The following is a 19205-nucleotide window of genomic DNA, read 5'->3' as shown; positions in this document are numbered from 1 at the left end:
CCATTACACCGTCCGGCCAGCAGGGTGAGCCGCCTCCTGCCATTACACCATCTGGCCAGCAGGGAGAGCCGCCTCCTGCCATGACACCATCTGGCCAGCAGATGGAGCAGTATCACGCATCCGGCAGCATCACTTCCCCCGGACACAGTGCATACACTGACTGCTGCTGCTTCCAGTGCTGTTGGATCTGTGCTTCTGCCGACATGGTGCACTCTGACACCGGACTCCCGGGGCTGTGCACAGCCGGCCTACTCCTACTGGTCCTCGGGGCATTGGTGGTATCGGGGGATGCGGGCCTGGACCGTGGTGAGTACAGCTGTGCTTGTACTAAATGCAGTGTGTACTTAATACAGTGTGTGTATGTAGTTGCATTGTGTACATTACTTGCTGTGTGTAGTAAATGCAGTATGTGTATATATACACACTTATTGCACTCCTATTACTGTGTAAGGGGAGAGATGTATGAAACCTTCCAGAGTGCTAAAAAGTAGAGAAGTTGTCCATAGCAACGAAGAGGCTGCTACCTTGCATTTTACAGATGAGATAAATGATGGATAGTAGCTGATTGGTTGCCATGGGCAACTTCTCCACTCTGTCACTCAGAGGTTTGATACATCCCCACTTCCCCCTGTATGAGCGCAGTGCCCAGGGGTCAGCAGCGCTGGGTGGCATGCTGCGGGGCAGAGCAGTGTGCCATTCAAGATTCCAGAGCAGTTTATATAATGCTTTTTAGTGTTATTCCTGTAAACCAGATGACTTCTCCGAGACCTCTGTTTGATGTTCCTTTATCTCCCAGGCTTTGGAGACCACATCCACTGGAGAACGTTTGAAGATGGGAAGCGGGAAGCCGCCAGCAGGTAACGTCCAATACAAGGTGCCAGTCTTCTCGATGAGCTCAGTCAGTCACAATGCTTATTAAACATTACCGTAGTCTCCAATGTGAGCGAACAGTACATTTAGGGCCCAGGTACGCACACAACAGACGCTGTTCTTGTCTGAGATCCAGCTAAAGCTGGATCTTTGGTGTCCTGGATAATTACAGTTGGAACACCCATCCCTAGGGACAAACAGGTCACCCTGGCACTTGCCGTGGAGATTAATATATTGTGTTTACTTAAGGAACAATGCTTTACCTCCTCAGCTGGTGTTTTACTAGTTAGTGTTTGAGAAGAGACCCGGACTGGGACGGATTTCTGGATTAAAACAGATATCACACATTTTTATTCCCTGTTAAAGCCCCTGGTGTGGGACACCCAAGTAACTTTTGTGCTGTTTCCTCAACCCTTTAATTGCCCCGTGTGTATGCCCCATAATACCAATTCACACCACACCTCGGGCCAGGGTAATTGCCGGGTTGCTGACTTGTTGACCAGGATTGAGGTGCGGTATTAAAGCACCAAAGCTTATAACCCGGGTCAATCTAACCCGGCAATTCGACCTGGGTTTTTTATTTGGGGTTGAATTTCCGGATTGGCCAATCCAGGTTATTCAGTTTGGTGATTTTACACTGCAACTCCACCTGGCAGTAACCCAGGTTATATGTGTGGTTAAAAGGTGGTATAAAGCTTACAAAGCCGCCCCTACCCCAAATTATAAAACCACCTACTTATAAGCCAAAACACATTTTGATTCCCTTTTTAGATACTCAAACCACTCACTACATTAACAACACCAACTTCCAGTTTTATCGTCATGGGAATAAAAATGGTCGTCTACTGTCAAATTTGATTCGCGGTGCAAGACCTTCTGCTTATGTTCACACTCTGAATTCTTCTTGTGGTAGCAAGGTCCATAGAGGGGTTGATATTATAGGGGTTTTGCAAAACTATTATAAAGATCTGTATACCCAGGAAGGCATAGATTTAGGTACTAAGGCCCAGTTTTGGTTCTCTTTGTCGCTGCCCCAACTATTTGCCACAGCCTTGGAAAGCCTCATGGCTCCTATAACTGCTGAAGAAGTTGTCAACAATCCAAAAACTTGGCGCCAGGCCCGGATGGCTATTCAGGTGAATTTTATAAACTCCTGATTGACCACATTAGTGAGCAGCTTACCGCAATGTTTAACTAATTTCTTGCGGGGTCACAATTACCTCCATATTTTAATTCTGCAGTAGTCAAAGTGCTCCCAAAATTGGGAAGTGACCATGATGACCCGGGACCCTACCGACCCATCTCGCTTCATATAGGGGTATTCAATGTCAGCGGCACGGCTGTCGAGAAGCTCGACAGCCGTGCCCCTGTCCCATTTTCGTTTTGCTCGCCTGGAGCTCGGCAGTCAGGATTCAATGTCCCGGCCGCCGAGCGGCGAGAAGGGGGCGTGGCCGTGAGTTGATGACGAAAATAGACGAGCTCCGGCCAGGAGCTCGCCTATTTACGGCTTTTCTCGGCAGAACGAGCCCGGCAGCTTGTGATGTGGGGCTCGTTCTGCGCAAAACCCCTGTTCAATGCTGTCGGGGAAGACAGCATTGAATAGGGCCCCGCAGCCATCTCCCCCATCGGGAGATGGCTGCGGGAGCACGCCTAACATTGAATACCCCCTTAATGTAGATTATAAGTTATTGACAAAAATTCTGGCAGACAGAATGAAATACATAATGCCTGCATTGATTAGTCTTGACCAAACTGGTTTCATCTATGGCAGACATTCTGTAATCAATGTTAGGAAGGTTCTAGCGGCCGTCCAACATGTTGAGCGGATAGGTGGTCCCGATGACAATACAGTGATTTCCATGGATGCAGAGAAGGCTTTCGACCTAGTCACCTGGGACCACCTGTTTAAATCTCTTGCTCAATTTGGCTTCCCTGACACCTTTATAGTGTTGTTACAGACTTTATATAGGGATCCATATACCCAGGTTGCCTGTAATGGGCATATCTCTTCCCCCTTTCAGATCCAGAAGGGCACTCGTCAGGGGTGTCCCCTGTCTCCATTGATCTTTGCTTTAGCCGTGGAACCACTGGCCATAGCTTTGAGATCTAACCGATTATTTACTGGCATAACTATTGGGACATCCACCCTTAAATTGTGTCTATTTGCAGATGACATGCTGCTTTTTGTATCTAATTTAGCACTTTCCCTTCCTGTTATTTTGGACATGTTACAAGACTTCGGCTCCTTTGCTGGATATAAGGTTAATGTACAAAAATCTGAGATCCTACAGATCTCGGGGGTCTCCTTATCTTCTTAAACCAGATTAGGGTTAAATCCCAGTCCATCAAATATTTAGGTGTTCAAATTCCCGGTAGTGTCACATTTATATTCTTGCAACTTTAACTCTGTCATTGTTAAGGTTATGGCGCATATTGAAGCATGGCGTTCTCTTCTCTTGTCTCCTTGTCTCTTATGGGCAGGGCAGCGGTTTTGCATTATGTTGTTTTCCCAAAGTTGTCATACTGTATCCAAATGCTCTCGATCCGTCTCTCCAAGTCTGATATTAAGAAATTGACAGCCAGTTTTTAAAAAATGTTGTGTGTGTGTGGGGGGGGGGGGGGTCTGGGGGAACCCAATATAGCCGCTTTCACCCAAACCGTATTCATGCGATACATTTTAGACTGGTTCCAGGGTACGGACCTTTACACATTTAGAGCCCTGGAGGAGGATGTGCTTGCGCCATACAGCAGGAAGCTGCCTTACCAATGTCCTATTCGCTGACACCTATTCCTCATGGCTTGACATTAATAGAACATTGAGTCGCAAAACTCGCAAACACCACATCACCAAATATGCCCCATTTTGGGGAAATCCAAAAATTCAGCCGGGGATGATGAACGCAGGTTTCCTGCAGTGGGAACTGAAGGGGATACTGGCAATTAAGAACCTTTTTGATCCAGGGGGGATTGTGTTGGCTTTCCAGGATCTGGCCACCAAATTTTCAGTACCTAACGGAGAATTCTTTATGTTTCTCCAGGCTTGGCATTATTCCCAAGCTATGTGCTCAAATATGCCTCAACCCAACACTCCTGACCTCTACACTCAATTTTTATATTGAGCTCCACTGGTCCCTTTAGGCTGCAATATTTATACCCAGACATGCTTCCTGTAGCTTCTAAATCCTATATGGTCTAAGGTGGCCTCTAAGTGAGAATTCGATGTTCCTCAGATTACCTTGGCACAACACCTCACTAACCATATGGAAAAGACATTTAAGGTGCTCCATTCTAGTATGCTCCAGGAGGTACACCTGAAAACACTACACAGAGCATATGTCTCGCAATCACAGGCGGTTTGGGGCTCTGTTTAAAGTGTAGAAGTACCAATTCTTAATTTTACCATAATATGTGGAATTGTGGTAGAAGCCGTAAGTTCTGGGACAAAGTCGTGGCATTTGTTAATGACATATGCCATCTCAGGCTGGCCAAAGACCCATTGGCTATGCTTATCGCTAATTTCTCGGAATGGGATTTGCAGGGACGTAAAGGGGTGTTGAGCCCCTTTTTGACTATTGTGGTGACAGTTGCCAAGAAAATGATTCTGAGGAGATGGACATCCACAACGCCTCCCTTCCTATCCGCTGTTAAGGCGACTCGACTGCAATTACTTTACATGGATAGGAAGGCGGAAATACCTGATATTGAAAAAAGGGTCATACAATTCCACAAAAAATGGGGGATCTGCATTGACTATCTGGACGCAGCAACACAAACACGCATACAGGGGCAATCCGCCATTTCCTGGTGTGCCGGACCATATCTCATTATGGATGACATTGTTGCTTCTTGTAATTTCAATTTTTCATCTGATGATATAGAAGTTTATTTTGTTTTGTATTCAACAAAATTAACAAAACAATAAAATTGTTTGGGGGAAAAAAAAGGTGGTATAAAGCGCATCAGTCAAACAGAATGGGGGCATATTCATTCATTTTTGCAGCCAGCCCCTGAAAGCAAAGACTCCTTATCGCAGCCATAAGAAATCTTTATTAGTCTGAATGTATCATCAAGACGAGGGCTTGTTCTGGTGATTGGTGTAAAGTAAAGGGATCTCATGTAACTGACTTCTGTACATTGTCTTGCTGGGTGTTATCCAGGTATCCCCCGATAAACCGAAGGCTGACTAAACCAAATCCCCAAAAGCAGCACAGTATTCCTGTCAAAACTGGGCTGCAGACAGCAAAACACAGGTTTCAATGAAAGTTTGTATTTTCGGGAGACTTTTTTTTTTTTTTTTTTTTTTTTTTTTTTATGTGCGATCCTAAATGGATAGCTTTATTAAATAAAAATAAATTATAAAAAATTAAATCTATATATATTATAATATAATATTATATAATAGCTTCTGACAGCATAGCGGATCTAGAATGTAATGGGAGCAGCTATTGATGTTGGGAATGGAGGGACAGCAGAAGGTATTGGAGATGTGCTGTGATCTCTCCACATTACACCCTGGGAATCTATAATATTAAACCATGTTTGTAGTAAGCTAACGTTCTCTTTCTGTCTACAGTGGATTGCCGATGATGCTGATCGTCCATAAGAGCTGGTGTGGAGCGTGCAAATGTAAGGAAACCGAGCCACCTTCATTATCTCCTTCTGCCCGAGTTGTTCCTTTTTATTATGCTTATGTATATAGTTATATATAAAAAACTAACTACTCCTCACCTCTATAAGGTGAACTACTGTCAGTGGCCACTCCACGACCCAAAGTGAAAGCAGGGGGCACAAACTTGCCAGATATAGAGAGAGGGAGCTGTGAAGACAGATTGGGGGTAGATAGGGACTGTGGGTGGGGTGAAAGTAAAAACTGTCACAGCTCAAAGTGAAAGTACATTGCAGAAGCTGTCATTTTGACGGGCTTTTAACTAGTCAGCATATTTTTGTTTTGTTTGATATATAATTTACATAGTTATTTTTAACCTAATTCAATAATAAAAAATGCCTGACAATTTCTCAAATATTCGTCAGATAAGTTGTTAAGCCGCTGGTTGGTGCACGCTCCTACACACGCGGGAGATGTCAGGTGATCGGCCCAATGGTTGTATAGTGGTGTTACCCAGCAGTACTTTTAATGGGAATGCAATGGAATACTTTCTACATCTTACAGGACCTCTCCGGCTACATTGTCTTTGTAGAACTGGATATGATTTATGCACCATCTAACCCCAAACTCGTTCCCTGTCTCTCCTGCAGCGCTGAAGCCGAAGTTTGCAGAATCGAAACCAATCTCTGAGCTCTCCCATAACTTTGTCATGGTGAATGTGGAGGTGAGTGACAGGCTTGGTACCACTCCACTATTGTGTGTGTGTGTGTGTGTGTGTGTGTGTGTGTGTATATATAGATATATCTCATTGATATAAGTGCCGTTTGTATTATTTAGTGTTCTTGCTTTTAAATAACATTCCCATCATTAGCTCTGACCTTCCTTCTCCTACTTGATTCAGCCTCTTTGGAGGTGAATATGCCGTTTGGTCTAGCGGCGATAGACGGCTATCTGTATATTATATGTAAGATATCTGTATATAATGATAAATGGAGAGGAACCTCCGCGCTCCTCTATCTTGGCCCTGAGCGGCACCTGGGGTTCCCCTTAAACTGTAATTACCACTTTCTCTCTGTACCAGGAGATTGATTACTAAAATATTTTTTTTTCTCTGCTTTTTGTTTTATGTAGGACGAGGAGGAACCCAAGGATGAAGCCTTTAGCCCAGACGGGGGATATATCCCTAGGATTCTGTACCTTGGTGAGCTTTACGTGAAGAGACTGATTACCGCGAGTGTAGATGTGGGTAGTGCTGAGCACACTGTTACTGGGGCGTGTTCATAACATCGCTCTACCCCTCTAACCAATCGTAGAGTGCTATAAAGATACTTGAAAACAACAAACTGTATTCAGAAATTGGCGTCTATTCCTCGGGTACCTAAAAAACTATTTTCCAGACGGTCGTCCATAGTTTGTGTATGTGCCGCAGGGAAAGCCACGTTTTCCAGATCAATACATAAGGGCCCTTATTCGCAGTACAAATTTGTTCTCAAAATGGGCAAAACCATGTGCACTGCAGGTGGGGCAGATGTAACATGTGCAGAGATTTTTTGGGTGGAGTGTGTTGAAACTGAAATCTAAATTGCAGTGTAAAAATAATGCAGCCAGTATTTACCCCGCACAGAAACAAAATAACTCACACAAATCTAACTCTCTCTGCACATGTTACATCTGCCCCACCTGCAGTGCACAGGGTTTTGCCCATTTTGAGAACAAATTTGTACTGCGATCAGATCAGAGTAAGGGCCACGGTCCATACACACTGAGCAGCTTTCCCCCTTGCTCAGCGCTGTCAGCGGGGGGGGCGGAGAGCTTTGCATAGTGCTATGCAAAGCCGCTCATCTGCTGGTAATACCGACGATGATGTGGGAGTGCGCAGCAGCGCTCACCGCCAGCCGTACACACTGGGCGGCTTTGAGCTGAAAGCCGCTCAAACTTGCTGTTATGAGCGTCTTTCAGCTCAATGTCGCCCAGTGTTTATGGGCCTATACCAGGGGTGGGCAATAAGTAGCCCTCCAGTTGCTGAGGAACTACACATCCCAGCATGCCGTGCCTTAGGTTTTCTATTTGCCCGCTTATTGCCCACCCCTGGCCTATACTGTATACAGTAAAAGCCTAACTACTCCTCTCCATTATTAGAGATGAAGTACCACCAGTGACCACTAGATGGTCCAAATTACTCCTTAACAACAAGTGAAGCAAAATGATCTTTTGGAGGCAGAGAGGGACTGAGAATGGAGGTAGGAGCAGATAAGTTGTCATTTTGATGGGCTTTAAACTAGTAGTTCTCATAATGGCAAAAAAGTTTTATTTTTATTTTTTAAAATAAGGCCATTTAGAGACCTCATAAGCTCTTGTTTTTGTCACCTGTATACAGTATAGGCCACCCCGAGATCTTGTTTAGACTATGGGGCTTATTTTGATAGGTTCAGAATTGGTCGGTGTAGTAACCAATAGCAACCAAATACATTTCCTATTATACTGGAGAGCCGAGCTTTTGGACATTCCACTAATGCAGTATTTTTATTATTTCTGATTGACGGTCCATTCATTTGATGGCTTTTGGGCCCCACATAAGAATATCTTAGGATGTGTAAGAATTACAGTAGAGAACTGGACAGTTAAGATAGAGAGGACACAAGCGGTTTGCCTGAAATACTAAGGCAGGGCCTTCTCTCAAGGTGTTGTCAGCATTACCTTCCTACGATCAGAATGCTGGAGCGCTACAGGTGGCCAGGCCTGTACAAAGGATAAGCGTGTTGCCGGCATTTCTGATCCCGCCAATGTTCCCTTTTTCAGCAGTTCTGCTTTTCAATGGGTCTCCAGCTCCTAACCCACAGTATATGTGGGGATCTCCTGTACTAGACCAATCAGAGCTATTTTCAAAGTGGTTGCTATTAGTTACGGTAATGTTAGGGAAATCCCCTTTTGTCTCAAGTAGTTGATTAAAAAAATTAAAGTATTAATTAATTATTTGATTTTTGTGCTTCCCCTCCTACCTACCGATCCAATTGCACCTTCACGGGCAAATTTACTAAAGGTTCATAAAATCAAAAGAGGTGATGTTGCCCAACCAATCAGATTCTGTCTCCTAGAAAAGATGACAAAATCTGATTGGTGCCATGGGCAAAACCACCGCTCAATTTTTAGAACCTTTAAAAGTGTATTGTTTATTCTAGCACCCGCCATATTTGAAATCCCATGCATCCCTGTCTGGGGTGTCGCTGTCTGCTGTGGTGTTTCTAGCACAGGTCTGGTTTGCAGATCAGTGCTGATATACAGACCACACTGTGCTAGAAGCACTACAGCAGACAGTGACACCCCAGGCAGGGAAGAGGAACTGCATGGGTTCTCAAAGATGGCGGGTGCTAGAATGAACACTAAAAGTGTCTCTGGCACAGCCTCCCCGGTATGCAGTCAAAAGGTTGACATGAGTTTTTCATATATTATTATTATTTTTTTTTATTTATTTTTTATTAAAACCAACTTTTTCATACTTTACCATCCCAGTGGGCATAGAGAGAGACTATAACTGTGGCAAGTGACACTGTGGACATAATGACCAATACCCACCTCCCCAGCACTCCCCCCTATCTCTTGGGCTCTAACAGGATACCAGTCTTGGCTCTCTGCTTTTCTCAGTGGGCGTCGGCCTCAAGGACCCAACCCTAACTCTTGTTATACGTTTTTTTCCAAACATTTTATGTTGCAGATCCCAGTGGGAACGTCCACCCAGAGATTATAAACACCAAAGGGAACCCAAGTTACAAGTACTTCTACAACACTGCAGAACAAGGTACGTAAGAGAAGCCTCCAAATTGTACCATCCAAGGTCTAGAATTTTAGTTTTGTTAAGGGGCCTATAGATAGGGGAGATGGGCTGAGCAATGCTAGAATGCTCAGCAAAATCGTTTAGCACACAACGATGTGTCAGGGCTAGTGTTCTCTGGTGAGGACACTGGCCCTGACTGGCAATTAAGTAGATGTATCCAGCATGCTGGATATTAATTGCCGGACAATAGCGTCGCGCGGGGCCTCGCATCCCTATGGCCCCTACTCACATTCGCTTAGAGAGTGCCCTGAAATCGCCCCTTGTGTAGGTCCCTTTAACTTTCCTTTAAAATCCAGATACATTGTAGCTAATCTACCTATGAGGTCATCAACTGCTGTACCAGCGTAGTCCAGCAAGCGGTGAACGGATGACTAGGAACAGACGGGGAGACAAGATTTCTTGTGTGCAACTCAGACACCTTACCACACAGAAGATTGAGTTCTCACCACACAGTTCTGCTGGGATTTTATATTCTCTCTTGGGTGGTTATTCTGGTTGCATCACAAGGCTGTGAATTTACCAAACCCCACTTTGCGAATGGATGGCTGGCGCCACCCATTCGCAAACACGATTCGCAGGCCAGGGGAACCTCCCACATCTTTTGATGGTTGCCGACCATCGAAAGATGTGGAAGGTGCATGCATATGTCAGGTTGCTCTGAGCAACCTGACATATGCGTGCATGTTCAGGGGGAAGTGGGCGGGCAGCTGAAATATACGCCTGTCCATCATGCCGCATTAGCATGAGTGTGCTTGGGAAACGCTAGACGATCCCATATACTAATGGGGCTTCCCAGCACCCCACGGTGTATGCACATGTGCAGAAACGTGCACTAACAAAACATCGTTCCCCGTGGGAACGCAGGCGAAACTGAATACGGTCCTTGGTGTAGGAGAGCTGATGACACCCCGGAGAGGACCGTAACTAGGAAACCGCTATCTCCAGGGTTGCTAAGAGACCTTTTTGTATGTAGAACTAGATAAAACTGGGTGCATCAGTCGGGTGAGAGAAGCGAGAACAGAATAGATGCTACAGAAGCTGGTATGGTAGGCAGATATAAACAAGGGAGGAATAGTGTGAAAAAACATATTCTAATTTTATGTGCAAAGTTCAAAATGACCATGGAGAATCTAGGGCCAAATACCGAGTAAATCAAGATTATTTTGTTCCAAACCGTATGCATCTATTTGCCTTATGGAGAGTAGCACGCCCCTTCCGATGAGCCCACCCTCTGTGTATGCTTGATTTGTCCGAAACACAATCCCCCCAAACAGTTCTGTATGTGCTTACGTTCAATCCTGTGTATTGTACAGTCGCACTCGCTGAGTGTCGCTGGCGTAATACAGAATCTGACAGCGGATAAGAACCATATACAGGGTTAATTGTTGTTGGGAGCCTTTTTAAACTACCAGTATATGTTTTAGATTGTGGGGGGACAGCAGAGTACTCAGAGCAGGCATGTCCAAACTATGGCCCTCCAGCTGTTGTGAAACTACACATCCCAGCATGCCTTGCCATAGATTTAGCAATCCCTAATAGCAAAACTGTGGCAAGGAATGATGGGACTTGTAGTTTCACAACAGCTGGAGGGCCATTGTTTGGCCATGCCTGACTTAGAGGAATACCACACAAGTGTAGGGGGAAATATTGTACTCTACATTATATATAAAGGCCTTGAATTCCAAGATGGCGACTCTTAATCTTACCTACAAGTTCATAATGTTCCAAGATGAATAGTGACGTTCTGGCAGACTATGGTGTTTGTTGACGTCTCTTGATTTTTTTTTTTTTTATTGTTCCCAACAGTGATCGAAGGGATGAAAGAAGCTCAGGAGAAACTTACTGGGAAATATATCGTTGAACATGCGGAAGATGAGTTATAGCCTCCAGCGTTCTCATCTGACAGTTCCCTTGAACTGAGTACGCTTCCGAGGAAGCTGCTTAATCCTTCCCACCTTTTGAGCCTGGATTTCAACACACTTGGCCACCAAGCTCTGTGCTAGTCACTCAAAAGGAATTCAAATATCTGTTCTCCAGTAGACCACAAATGCCCCCGCATAACCGTACTCTGACCTCTATTTTCTGTGTACATTGTCAGTCTGGTGGGCGGTACAGTTTTATAAGAATAGAGCATTATTTTTGAGAGCAGAAAGCTTCCACACTTTCCACTTTAAATACAAAAGTTTATAATGCCTTTATAGAATATTTACAGCTGTTAAATTTCCTATCCGCTCCTATGCCCGGTTAGAAGCCGCCTTCCACTGTACATAAACACGTTGTCTTTGCCCCGTAGATGGCTCTAGCATTTATTTGTAAGCATATGGTTGTAGTTATAAATTTTAGCTAATTGAATTAAGTGTGCTCCTCGTTATGTGATGCGCATCATTGCGACCATATTCCAAATCACCGTCAGGCAGGGTGCAGCCCTTGAACGCGGTTCCACCCTCTTCATCTTAGGTCACCTTCCCCGTGGCTGTAATGTACGTCTTTACACAGCGCATTAGCAGTTAATGGAGCAGGCCTGTCTGATTGGTGCCTTCAAAGCTTAGCTAGCTTGCTATAGGACAGACAAACTGGTGCTCGGGTCTCCTAATGAGATTCATTGCTACAGTAAGATGTTCAAGATGACACACATCCGCAAGTCACATGAATACATTTAAAATGGAGTATAAAGTTCTGTCAGCGGGCCACCACTACCTCCTAATGCAGTGGCTCTCAACCTCGGTCCTAACAGTGCCTTTTCTCCAGGTCTCCTCAAAGAGGGGCAGATTTATTAAGCTTGGTTAAGTGATAAAGTGTCTGGTTTTTATCCCCGACCAATCTGCTCCTAACTGTGAAGTTTCACACTTGGTTTTCAAAAATGACAGGTAGGAGCTGATTGGCCGGTGATAAAAACCAGACATTTTATAACTTCACCGCGCTAAATAAATCTGCCCCAGAATCACAAGTGAAATAATTAGCTCCACCTGTGATCTTTAAAATGTGTCAGTGAATGAGTGCACTTGTGCACCTACCACATGACCTGGAAAAACGTGCACTGTTAGGGGTCCTGAGGACCGAGGTTGAGAACCACTGCCATAAAGGGTTTAGGTTTCATAAAGGCACATAGCTTTCTAATTACTTATCCCAGTGTTTCCCAAACCTATTGTGCAGTTCATGTTTTCCGATCTCCTTGCTGGAGCACAGGCAGAGTCATAACTGATGGATTCACTTTAAAAATATACTCATTTGGCCCTAAATATTTTATTTAGGATTGTGTGAGGAGACCTCTTTTAAAAGATCTTGGCTTGAGATAAAACATCAGGCTTCTAATAACTATATATATATATATATATATATATATATATATATATATATATATATATATATATATATATATATATATATATATATATAATATGTGTGTGTGTTGACAACCAAACAATAGTATATTGATAATAGCATATTCAAAGTGATAAGAAATATTCAATAAATAAAAGCCGCAGATGATTTAAAATATTCCCCAAAACCACAATCTAATATGATAACTGATTTTGGGGCGATTGTAGCTCTGTAACTCCTGATGTGAGCAAATGACCAATCACCGGGTGATTTCCATAGTAGCACCCATAGATATGCAGCGATCAGTAGACTGAACCTAATTGGTGAAGAGACCTGGAAAACATGCGCTGCAATGTATGCCCAGAGACTAGGTTTGGAAACCACTGATTTGCCTCCTATTTTCTCATAGTACGCAATCTATGGTTTGGCACTAACAGGATCTGTAATCGGCTGCCTTTAGCTAGTGGGTATACTAGTATTAAATGGACAGTCGGACTCCCACCCAAGCGGACTTTGTTTAATTACCTCTGCAAGCAGTATTGTCTAATTAGAGGCAAGTTTATGCCTGTGGCACCCCATGGGTTCGTGCAGCATTGGAACCTTGGAATACAGAAAGGTAATTCCCACTAGAATGTTTGACATATTTTAATAATTGTACAACCCCTGATTATGGTCCTTGCTGTCAAAAGCCATTCTCTGCTTTGCATGGGAATAACATTTGCAGTACTTTCTCTCTCCCTGTAGGTGGCACTGTAAGCTTGTCTTATTGTTGTAGAGCTCTTAACTCTGCTCAAACTGCTTAATAAGCTTCATTCAGTATCTTTATGTTGGTCCCGTTTGTTTTATTCTGGTGTTAATCAGTAACTTTCACCTGCATACAGTGGAGGTGAACCAGTATTTAGCCTTCTCAGTAAGGATCCGTTACCATTGCAGAGGGGACCGTCTGATTGTTATCCATGGAGTACTAGTGGTAACTAGTGCCATCCCCTGAGCTTTGCACCTCGGTGGCATCCCAATTATCTTGCCTGTTGCGGCCTGTAATCACATCCATGTTGGTGACCGGTCCAATTTAATTGCATGTATAAGTGGTTGTGATAGTCCATCCACTCCAATGTTATGACTCTGTGTATGCTTTTTACTATTGTTCTATTGTTACTATTGCTTGGGTCAGTTATTATTTCAGCAATAATTGTAATACTCGAGAATTATTCCAATACTGTCCTCGGATTTAATGCCTCCCTTTGATTTGTTCCGGCCAGTCTAAAGGGGTTAAGCGGTCAAGTGGCAAAGCCAAGAATTTCACTTTTTAAATAGACTTGACGTGAAGTTCAACAGGAAATATATTTTTTACATTTATAATAAATATTCTTGTATTATTAAATAAATAATAATAAATGCCAAGGACTAGTATATACTGTAAACCTTATAAGTGTTCCTAACAGGTGTTTTATGTTGGGAGTGCTGCACTCTGGGATACAGCACACTGCACGTAGAGGTGGCCATTTTGTGTGCTGAGCCATTATTCACACAAAAAAAGCAACCTATCCTTTTACTGTAGCTAAGACAATGAGCCAGATGCACTAAGCTTCAAAAGTGATAAAATGTAGACTAATAATCAACCAATCAGCTCCTGTCTGACATTTTTCAAACCGTTTGTGACATGCCAGGTAGGAGATGATTGGCTGGCTGTTTATCACTCTCCATTTTATCACTTTTGAAGCTTGGTGCATCTGGCCCATTGTGAGTTATTTGGCTGCATTATCACAAAATGACTGCTTGCATTTGTAGGCAACACTTTAGAAAAATGTATTTGAAAGAAATTCCTAGCTCCGTTCTGTCATTACTATGTCTGTCCATTTGCAAATTTGAATTCCAAAACCGAATTCAAATGTTTGAATTATATGTAATCTTATTAGTTTGGTGTGTAAGGCATTGGGTAATATTTCCCAAATAGTTTTCCTCAATTCAGTAGAAGGTGCTATATAACTCATTACTTTCATTTTTTTTTTTTTTATTAAAACACTATATAAATATTGGAAAATTTGGTTCCTAGGGTTTTATTTTTCGTGTTATTTTGAGTTATTTTAATTGATTCTCTGTCCTGATGCATAAGTTAGAAAAATTTACCTCAGAATTCAGTGGTTTTTGACATTTTCTGTAACCTATCTATATATGTGTAAAATATACGTACATAGAATTTCCGATGGGTATGCAACGAATCTTCAATTCCTTTTGGAGTTGTCAGAATGAATTGACTGCATTGCAATATCCAAGGTTGCAGGAGGCCGGTCTACATTCTCAGTAGTCCAGGAGAGCGCTCCGGAATTTGTCAGTGTCTCGGTCATTCTTGAAGTCCGGGCAATTGTGCAGTGTGGCTTGCTTGGTGTTTTTGAATGCAATTAAAGAGAGAAAACCTTTTCTCCATAAATAGTACATTTTTTGCAATTTTTTTGGAATTCAAGGAAATGTAATAAACGCTAATGGTTATAAATTATTTGGCTTCTAAGTAATTATTTGACTCTTTAGTGTCTAATCCGCAATGGTTACTATTCATATGACCCACACACATGCGATTCGTAGCACTTTACAGAGGGATATTTGGCCATTCACATCAGTCCCAGCCCTAATGGAAATAAAATATGTATTCCCTACCAGGAGTGCCACACATGTGCCAGTATTCAATGCTCCCGATTCACCATTTTTTTCTGTGAATTTCAATGGGGTTTTCACTGGGATTCGCCAAGAGTGTATTCAATGCTAGGATGGAGAAGGGTCTTGCTATTTTTTTTTACTGGACATGCATCACATATATGCTGCGCTGCTGATTACATTACATTTTGCGGGGGGGGGGGGCGCCGCTGATCTCGCATAAGGGCTGCAGGGACCTACTGCCCACTGGTGGGTGGTATGCAGCAGGGTCTGGAAGCGCAGGGTCAGGTTGGGTAGTGCTGGCGAGCAGGGGGTCCTTGTGGTGTATGTGAGATCAGCGGTAGGGTTCCTGCAGCAGATGGGAACTAATAGTTCCCATCTGCTGCAGGGACCCCGCCGCTGATCTCACATACACCGCAGGGACCCGCTGCATGCCACCCATCAGCGGGCAGGGGGTCCCTGCAGTGTATATGTGAGATAAGCGGCGCCCCACCTGCCATTGTCCAGTTCAGCATGTCCTCCGTCCTTCTCATTCTGCGCTCTGGGGCCAGCTGCTGACCTCTGCGGAGGGGACAGGGGGGGGGGCGCCTGGAAGAAGATGCTGCTCAGCAGCCTGGACACCTCTCCACCGGAGCTGGCCCGCTCCCCGACCCCAGCAGGGCAACAGGCTCCCAACTGGTATCACCACTGCAGGCAGACCAGTTCCTGGGTGAGCGCTCAAAGTAACCAGGGCGCAGGGAGAACGCCGCACAGAGCACACTGCTTGCACTCCGCATAGGGGGCCACTCACTCCCGGCCGCTCCCCTCTAGGGCAGTATTCAGTACGCCGGATTTCATCAATTTCGCCATCAGGGGCGGTGAACCCCTAACTAGTTGATAAAGGTGACTGGGAGGGCTGGTGGCGAACAGTGGAGAAGGGTGAATCACAGCGAATCCAAAACAGGATTCTCTGCCGTGCAGTTGAATACTACCCATGGTTTAATTATTATTATTGGGAGCCAATTAACAGTAGAACCAGTAAAAAACCCATGAAAGTACGGGGAAGTACATTCAAACTCCACGCAGTTAGGATCCTGGTGGGAATTAAACCTAAGATCTCAGTACGCTGAGGCATTAAAGCTAACTGGTTCCATCAACCATGGTGCTAAGTCTGTAGTACAGGGTTTCCCAACTCCACTCTTCGGTAACACCTGACAGTACATGTTTTACAGGTCTTCTCAGTATCACAATGAAATGATTAGCACCACATATGGATTTTTTTTTTTTCAGTAACGAATATACCTGTCCACCAACTAGAAAATCCGGAAAACATGCATGTCGGGGGTCCTTGAGGACTGGAGTTGAAGAACGTTGGTCTAGTGAAGGCATTCCCAACCACAGTCCTCAAGGCACACTAACAGTGCAGGTTTTCATAATATCCAGGCTTCAGCACAGGTGTTTAAGTCAAAATAGCTGAAGTACCAATTAAGTCACCTAGGCCAGTGGTTCCCAACCCTGGTCCTCAAGTACCCCCAACAGTGTACGTTTTCCAGGTCTCCACCTGGTGGGTGACTTGGAAAACATGCACTGTTGGGGGTACTTGAGGATCAGGGTTGAGAACCACTGACCTAGGCTGACCTAGGCTGAAGATTGAGATCTCCTTTAAACCTGGTCCATTAGTGTGCCTTGAGGACCATGGTTGTGAAGCCCTGGTCTACTGCAATGGTTCTCAAACTCCATGTTTTCCGGGTCTCCACAGAATGTCATGTGAAATAATTAGTAATACCTGTGGATCTTCTAAAATGTATGAATAAGGCAATTAATGATATTATCGTGCATATCTGCCGGTGTTTGCGAATAATAGCAATGTGCGCTCCAGTGGGTCGTTATTGTCCCTCTTTCTTTCTCGTCTGTTAATGCAGTCAAATTTTTGCCTTTGTCATTTATGACTAGATGCACATCCATTCGTTTGTATAAACATTTTTCATAGTTGGTCAGTAGAAGAGAAAACAATTTGTCATTTGAAATCGTTCAGTGTGTTTGCACTATATTGTTCATTCTGTAGCTCCGGGGGTGAAAGGGAAATAGTTAACAATATCGTTGTCTGCCTTTATTGCATACAGGGATTCAAGCTGGGAACACAACTAAAGATTAGTGGGGCAGATGTATTAAGCTTTGCGAAGAGATAAACTTGAGATAAAGTGGAAGGAGATAACGCACCAGCCAATCAGCTGTGTTTGAAATATGACAGTTGTAAGTTGATTGGCTGGTGCTTTATCTCCTTCCAATTTATCTCCACTTTATCTCAAGTTTATCTCTTCGCAAAGCTTAATACATCTGCCCCTATGTGTCCAATATGTCTGGTTGGAAGAAAAATCTGATAATGACAATTGACTATTTTCTCCCAAAATGCTGAAAAACAGACAATGGTCTTTCAGACAAATTGGTTAAATCCTTTTATTTTAACATTTGTCCAAATAATATTTTTTGACCATTTTGCAGCATTTGGGAGCAATTCATTTATTTTCATATGCTTTCATTAATTACCAGATTTTTGATCACGCTAGACAGATTGGACAGATAAATCTATAAGTGTATCATCAGCTTAATTAATTGCTACAACTCTGCACCTGTTAGATAACCTGCAAAATAATACTGGTTTGGGGTCCCGAGGACCAAGTTTTAGAACCGCAGGTCTAGTGTCTAAAGAATGTTATGTGCCCATACACTAGGGCGATATTGCTTACAATCCTTCGATTTCGACCATATCTGTGCAATAATTTGAAGGATTGTATGCACGTCGAAAGGGTCACCCGACGCAATGCGCGGGCCTGCTGGTCGAATATCGCATTGCTAGATATTATGTGCTGCACATAATATATATCAAATTGTATGAGCAAACGCATGTGGCTTTTACCCAGATGCGATCCGTGGCCCGGTGGAAGGTTCGGGGAGCCGGTGGCCGGAGTGCTGGTGACAAAGCACATCGCTGTGCAGGAGGGTGGGCGGCAGAATTGGAAAAAACTATTTCAAACACTGGCCAGCCCTCTGATTGGCTGAGAAAGAGCTTTCTCCAATCAGAGGGCCAACCAGTGTTTTAAATAGCTTTTTTCAAATTCGGCCGCTGAGCCTCGTCTTCGCCAGCCCTGCACAGTGCTGCGCTTCACTGCCGTCGGCCGCCAGCCCTCTTCCAGCACACGATGTGGCATTGCAGATAACTTGCGATGTCGCTTCCCATCCGATTGCATATGTGTATGGACACCATTAGCTGCATTCTCCAGCATACAAGAATATCTGTTCATCTTTATTTTCACTATGGATTAGCAGAATATGAAAACAATTTGCAGATCTGTTTCATGATTAGACACCTGCATTTTAAACTGCTTTTAAGTTTTTTTTATTTATTACAGATTATGACAATCTACATAGTGTATGGATTTCTTTATACAGTTTGGTAAAGTCCCATGGTCAGTAAGGTTGGTTTCCTTTATCTGTATTGTGTTTGGTCTTTGTCACTACCTGCTGCTTCATTCTTCTAAGAAAAAAAAAACTTAATGTGTGATTTCTAAAAGAAATCTCACATCAATTGCAAATACCATTTGACTGTAATGCAAAAGATTATGGGTTTGAATTCTTGGTATGACAGGATTGTGTTATTCAGTAAAGGGATAAAAAAAAGGATTTGTGCGAAGTACATTTTTCAATGTTCTTTTTAAAAATGCATGTAATATATAATGTACATAGATATATTTTTATTTCTTAAGTAGAAAAGGGGGTGTACCAAAAAGTCTACGGCTTTGGGTTCAATTTAACATGAACTGTTGGATTCCCCAATAGCAAATAAAACCTTGAATACTCCACTTATTCCCCTTTCAGACCATAAATGGGGTGTCACGGATTGGGACATGGGTGCCTCCCAAGAGGGACCCGTCATTTGCGATCTGAAAG

General features: G+C 43.5%; 1 protein-coding gene across 1 annotated transcript; it reads left to right on the top strand.

Moving 5' to 3' along the window:
* Positions 1–84: 84 nt before the first annotated feature.
* TXNDC12 (thioredoxin domain containing 12) lies at positions 85–15123 on the top strand. The gene is made up of 7 exons (XM_083157404.1): positions 85–306; positions 797–857; positions 5444–5496; positions 6127–6200; positions 6608–6677; positions 9189–9272; positions 11115–15123. Exons 1-7 carry the CDS (start codon positions 102–104, stop codon positions 11189–11191), a joined length of 624 nt encoding a protein of 207 aa, XP_083013530.1. The 5' UTR covers positions 85–101; the 3' UTR covers positions 11192–15123.
* Positions 15124–19205: the final 4082 nt, after the last annotated feature.

This window comes from Crinia signifera, chromosome 8 (genome assembly GCF_055691185.1).
Source record: "Crinia signifera chromosome 8, ASM5569118v1, whole genome shotgun sequence".
Lineage (NCBI taxonomy): Eukaryota > Metazoa > Chordata > Amphibia > Anura > Myobatrachidae > Crinia > Crinia signifera.
The sequence above is the reverse complement of the archived record's forward strand: the minus strand, read 5'-3'. Positions and strand labels throughout refer to the sequence as shown.

Excerpts from the sequence above, each read along its gene's own strand:
- TXNDC12 (XM_083157404.1), top strand. The coding sequence starts at position 102 with ATGGAGCAGTATCACGCATCCGGCAGCATCACTTCCCCCGGACACAGT. Across the intron at positions 307-796 it reads GGATGCGGGCCTGGACCGTG|GCTTTGGAGACCACATCCAC; the intron begins GTGAGTACAGCT and ends TTTATCTCCCAG. Across the intron at positions 858-5,443 it reads AAGCGGGAAGCCGCCAGCAG|TGGATTGCCGATGATGCTGA; the intron begins GTAACGTCCAAT and ends TTCTGTCTACAG.